Source organism: Lolium rigidum, chromosome 6 (genome assembly GCF_022539505.1).
Source record: "Lolium rigidum isolate FL_2022 chromosome 6, APGP_CSIRO_Lrig_0.1, whole genome shotgun sequence".
NCBI classification, from domain to species: Eukaryota; Viridiplantae; Streptophyta; class Magnoliopsida; order Poales; family Poaceae; genus Lolium; species Lolium rigidum.
The window spans coordinates 238,659,443-238,665,699 of NC_061513.1; the positions used below are offsets into that span (position 1 = coordinate 238,659,443).

At 47.3% G+C, this 6,257-nt stretch overlaps 1 protein-coding gene across 1 annotated transcript; it reads left to right on the plus strand.

Moving 5' to 3' along the window:
- The first annotated feature begins 701 nt into the window (after window positions 1–701).
- LOC124660478 lies at window positions 702–3,337 on the plus strand. Its single transcript, XM_047198293.1, has 2 exons — window positions 702–1,800; window positions 3,276–3,337. The coding sequence occupies exons 1-2, from the start codon at window positions 702–704 to the stop codon at window positions 3,335–3,337; spliced, it is 1,161 nt and encodes a 386-aa protein (XP_047054249.1).
- The last annotated feature ends 2,920 nt before the right edge of the window (window positions 3,338–6,257 follow it).

Genomic DNA, 6,257 nt, shown 5'->3' on the forward strand with positions numbered 1-6,257 from the left:
TTGTTGTCAACCAGCCTAATTGGCTGAGTAGATGACCAAATGATGAAAATCGCAACAAATTAAAGCATTAGATGATGGAAACCACACAAAAACTATCTGAGTGATATTTGGTGCAACATAGAGTATGAAGTATGAGATGGTGGACTGTGCAGTTCCCTCGCGCCCGCCAAACAATAGCCCACCAGTCCCTCCACGGCATGGATGGATGGCACGGTACAGGTCTCGGTTGATGCACTGCACTGCACTGCTCGGCTGCTCCGTATCACTATCACCGGAACAGAAAACCCAAGAAGATGGCAAAAGATCACGATCAAGCGTCAGTCAAACCACGCACCCCTCCTCTTTGCTTTGCCTGCTGCATCCACTAACCGACCAACTGAAAAGCTTCTCTTTCCTCCTGTCAAAAAAGAAAGGTCCCTCTATTGATCTCTGGATGCATGCCATGCCAGGCAACACCTCTGCATCTCATCTGGCCGGCCGGCAGGGCGGACTGGACATTGCCGTTGCACGTTGGAGAGGCCCGACACGAACACGACCGTACGAACGAGCCATTGCTGTCCTGTCGCCGGTCGCTTTGCTGTCCTTAAACCCTAATACCCCATCTCACCTCTATACAGGCCACGCCACCACCATTCCCAACCTCACCACCACCGCCACTTCACAAGCTGCCGCCTTTGCGCACACACCACACCCAACCCGACATGGCGTCCGCCGCATCGCCGTCGTGGGCCATCCTGGGGAGAGTGCCGCGGGTGACGGCCGCCGACGCCGACCTCCCTCCGGGCACCGACCTCTCCCTCGCGCTGCCGCACCCACCGCGCGTCGCGCTCCTCACCATCCCCTCGCGCATCTTCCCGGGCCGCACCACCGCCGACACCTTCCCGTCCATCCTCGCCGCCGACGCCTCCGGCCTCCTCCTCCTCAAAGCAGACCAGGGCCCCGCCGCCACCGACCTGCCCCGCCGCAAGGACTTCTCCTGGCGCCCCACCGTCGCCGACTACTTCGTGCTCGACGCCAACACCGCCTCCGCGCTCCGCCTCCCCGACGCCAAGTTCATCAGGCGCCAGGGCCACCGCGGCCTCATCGCCTGCCCCGGCGACGCCGCCGGCCACTACGTGGTCGCCGAGCTCCAGATGAGCGTCGGCGACGACACCGCCGACCTCCTCTGCTTCTCGTCCCACACCGGGGAGTGGGTCAGCAAGGACGTCCCCTACCCACTTCCCTCCCGCCCCATGAGCCCCAACTGCGTCGTCTCGCACGCCGGGAGCCTCTGGTGGGTGGACCTCTCCTGGTGCCTCCTCGCCTGCGACCCCTTCGCCCACAGGCCGGCGCTCCGCGTCGTCCCGCTGCCGGAGGGCAAGGCGCTCAAGCCCAAGGAAGCTTCCGGGCTGCTCGACAAGTACCGCTGCGTCGGTGTCAGCGCCGGCAAGCTCAGGTTCGTCGACATGTACAGGAACCGCAGCAGCGGCGGCGGCGGCGCTGCGCAGATCACCGTGTGGACGCTCGCCGATCCGGACTCCGCCAAGTGGACGCTGGAGTACGAGGCCACCTTCGGCGAGATCTGCGACGACGCCAGCTACAAGGCCACTGGTCTGCCCAGGAAGATCCCCGTGCTCGCGCTCATCCACCCTACCAACCCCGACGTGGTCTACTTCTTCGTCGACGAGCGCATGGTCGGTGTCGACGTTCGTGCTCGCAAGGTTGTGCACTGCGAGGTCTACGAGCTGGTTCAGCCGTCTCGCGAGAACGTCTCCAGCCGTTTCATTCACGCTTGGCTGCTGCCACGGGCTCTCTGCTCAGGTAATTTCGACTCTTCCTTCTCTCTAGATTCTTGTTGCTTGTTATGTGATCGGAAATTGCATGTTTCTGTGTAACATTGTGAGAAAATGAACTAGCTTTCTTAGTTTAGCATCTTGCTGTTGTTGAACATGGTTACAACTCAAAAGGAGAGCTTATGTCTGATAAGTATAGGGTGAAAATGAACTAGCTTTCTAAAAAGGGGTATATTTTGGAACGGAGGTAATAGCTTGCATAATAAAGCACTTGTATTTCAGGGTCTCTTACCTCTTACACAAGCAAGTCTAATGCTAATTACATATTCGGCCAAAAATTCCCTAAGCATATATCCATTACTCTAGTATAAATTTTAGCCTTCATTAATTATCTAAGCTGTTTGCTATGGATTTTATTACTGTGTGTTAAATTTTAGCCTTCAAAAATGGCTGCTTACTTCCCAAGTATTGTCATTTTGGAATGATTTTTATTAGTGTGTGATAATATGTCCATTGTAAATGAGAACATGTCAGGCTTTTTGCTAATTAATTTACCTCCTTTTAGCTGGGTGGGTGTGACACATTCAGTGAGTTGTGTCATAGATACTTGTATTGATTTAACACTGCTAATATTTTTTTTGCAAAGCACTTCGCTAAGCCAATATTTATAAGTGAATTGCTGCAAGGTATTCCATCAATGGGTTTTATGTGCTTCCTTCAGTCAGATGTGCCTCCAACATTGCATATAGATTTTTAATGTTTTCAAAGACACTCTCCGTTGCTACTGCACTATATACATGCACATTTCTGATAGAAGTAGTTTCTATGATTCATACATTGCTCTTTTTCTTATTTGAGTATAGCATCATTCTCTCTTACTTGTAGTACTAGTAGCTATTATAACAATTAAGTGCCATTTTAGTTTCCAAGGCACACTATCATGCAAACAGTCCGACAAAATATGCATATATATAGTGAATCAGCTGTGAGACATAAGTACTACGTTTAGCAAACTTATTAAAGTTAATTTCCAAAGGAATTCTTTGTGCATTTCATGCAGTTCGTTGAAGCCAGGTTATGTTTCTTGAGACTGTTGTGATTCACTATATATATATATATGAAAATTTCTAGCTCAATATTGTAGGGATGTTACTGTTTCAATTTGAAACTCTCACCAGATTCCATGATTATGAGTGTGAATTCTTAAAATCTATATCTTCCTTTCTTTGTTTGTAGAACTAGACTACTAGTAGGCATCAGAATGTTTTTTTTTGTGACATCGCCAGAATTCTTCTCTGTTTATTAAGTCCAGTTTCAGTTGATGTGACAAAGTTTTAAATTGCAGTCATGAATACGCGTAATGAATCAGTTATTATAACTCCGTACAACAAAGTTGTTATATTTGTATAACCTATGTAACCCTTACGGGTAGTCAAGCATTAGACGATCAACAGGCTGAAGCCTTTATTCCTTGACTAATACAATGTGCTCTATCCTTTGAAGGTTCTGCAAAGGAGACTGAAGATGATGGCGTGAATGACGAGCTGCAGCAACTCCGTCTGTGAGACTAGCTGGATTAACTTCATAACTAGGGGAATTAATGCACGATATTATCAGGTGGTAAAGGCGTCTTATCGATCTTAACCGAAAGACATGGCTGAAACGCTTTGCTTGTTTTGTATTGTCACTGTTTAAGTTCAGAACTAAAGGGATTTCGGTGAAAGTATGGCAGCAATCTATGTTATGTTATCTTTTGTCCGTGATTAAGTTATCGTGAAGGTTTGACACTTCGACAGTGTTAGCTCGTTGAATTGTTTTTTTATCTGGATTTGTTTTCTTCTTCTGGGCTTAAGCTCAGTGATATTTGTTGATCGAGTGACGAGATCTGCATCAGGATGGGGATCTTCGTTACTCTTTGCGCAACATTTTGGATTTCCAAATGTAGCGCCATGTCACTATCCTGCGTGGCTAAGTGCCTAGGAAGGGGATTTGAGAGGGAAACTGGGGTTAGGGATCAAGATTGAGCACGAGGATTAGATTTCTTGGATAACATGTACAATGGTGACCCTGCCTCTTATCTAGCCCGGTCTGTTCTTGCCACCTTATCATGACCGCACTTACATGACCCAATGCCTAACAGGGATGTAGCCCAGTAGTTCGAATCACCTCTTCGGGACCATGATCTCAAAGATGATGAATGCTTTGGCTTTGTCAAGTACCTTCGTGAATCTTGGAATGTTGTCGGTTCCTTGTAGCATCGAGTTAATGGTGTGTGTGTGTGTTAAACAAGAGCTCCGAAACATGTTTGGACGCTTTTCCAACAATAGCTTCTTTGCTCCGATGTCGTTCGAGGCATTGGTAGTCACTACTTGCAGCACATTTCAGAGCCTATTTCCTCAATTACTTAATCCACGAGTTGAATGTGCACAAATTCAGTATGTTTTTCCTCTTCATATTTGACTAAGCATTAGTCATAATGGAGCAACCGTTCTTCATCTTTTCATCATCTCATTCGTGTAGCAAACTCATCACTCTTGCATGCTCCTCACTTACCAAAGTTTCCCTAATGTCATATTTAGAAGGGGGATCAAATCAAGGGCCAAACCTCCCAATGGCTTCACACATTAACTTGAAGTCATCGTTATCATGTTGAATGGTATAGGTGCAAATGATCTAGGTTCAGTATTTAATAATCTAGACAAGTCTTTAGGGCCAAATGAAGTAACTTAATATTTATTATTGTAAAGTATTGAGTAATAAATAGAAGATATGATTTAAACCATCACCATGGTTGTACACCGATCTAGCTAGATACTGCGGCACTTCAGGATTTCTCTTTTTCCAAAGTTCCTTGTTTACCTTCTACTGATGCAAGGCTTCAGCTTGAGTTAATTTAGGATCAATAGGATCTTTCCAGTTGCCAATGGACCTAACTTGTGTGGTTACGAGCTTCCAACACAGTTAACTTCATCATCTCAAACACGAGAAATATCCATTCTCTAAGCTTTGGCTCAGTGGCAGTCTTTTTCCTCCTCTTCTTAGATGCCTCCTCAAGAATTTCTTGCACTTTTCTTTAGATTCATGTGAGTTTTTCTTGCATATCACCACAACATTAGCAACACGAGCCGCATCCTTCTTCACACAACATACACCTCCAGTGCTCATATACTCCCATCTTCCCATCCTACATCATCTAACTTTGTCTTAAGGACATCCTCTTCTTGCGATGTTGCACTCATCTGAGGCATCCTACAAAAACTGAAACAATCAGCAAAACAATAGTTTAGTAATTGACATCGATAATCGACAAAAGAAGGGACCAAAGGTATCAAAGTTGAAAGTCCAAACCACAAGATTGAAGTAGCCAGCTAGCAATGAACCCAAATCATAATCAAAGCAACAATACACCAGCGGAATAGAACATAAAATATCATACTTGGCACCAATAGACCAAAACTCAGAGTGAATTGACCACCGAATACATCACCCTTGGCACCTAAAGCCAACTGAGAGAGGTGACATAGAACAATGCAAGTAGCATAGTCACAACCTGCATAGCATTCACCATGCAACACTATAAATAGCTGGGCTCCCGGACCCTAGATCTCCCAACACACACTTCAGTCAGACTTTAAACACACTCACTATATAGATAGAGTGAGATCTGTGAGAGCAAGCAAGCAAGGAAGGAGAGGGGAGGCAAGAGAAGAAGCAAGTTGGTGCCTAAGTCTTCAAAGGTTTTAATCTTATTGCATCTTCAGCGGCCCGACGCAAACGGACGCAAAGTGGTCGTTTGCATCCGCACAGACAAACAATGGGTCTGCCCCAGTGATACGTCTCCAACGTATCGATAATTTCTTATGTTCCATGCCACATTATTGATGTTATCTACATGTTTTATGCACACTTTATGTCATATTCGTGCATTTTCTGGAACTAACCTATTAACAAGATGCCGAAGTGCCGATTCTTGTTTTCTCGCTGTTTTTGGTTTCAGAAATCCTAGTAACGAAATATTCTCGGAATTGGACGAAATCAAAGCCCAGGGGCCTATTTTTCCACGAAGCTTCCAGAAGTCCGAAGGAGAGACGAAGAGGGGCCACGGAGGGGCCACACCATAGGGCGGCGCGGCCCCCCCCTTGGCCGCGCGGCCCTGTGGTGTGGGGCCCCCGTGCCGCCTCTTGACCTACCCTTCCGCCTACAAATAGCCTCCGTGACGGAACCCCCAGTACCGAGAGCCACGATACGGAAAACCTTACTGAGACGCCGCCGCCGCCGATCCCATCTCGGGGGATCCAGGAGATCGCCTCCGGCACCCTGCCGGAGAGGGGAATCATCTCCCGGAGGACTCTACACCGCCATGGTCGCCTCCGGAGTGATGTGTGAGTAGTCTACCCCTGGACTATGGGTCCATAGCGGTAGCTAGATGGTTGTCTTCTCCCCATTGTGCTATCATTGTCGGATCTTGTGAGCTGCCTAACATGA

Coding starts and splice junctions, on each gene's coding strand:
- LOC124660478 (XM_047198293.1), top strand. CDS start 702: ATGGCGTCCGCCGCATCGCCGTCGTGGGCCATCCTGGGGAGAGTGCCG. Junction 1,801..3,275: donor GCCACGGGCTCTCTGCTCAG/GTAATTTCGACT, acceptor TATCCTTTGAAG/GTTCTGCAAAGGAGACTGAA.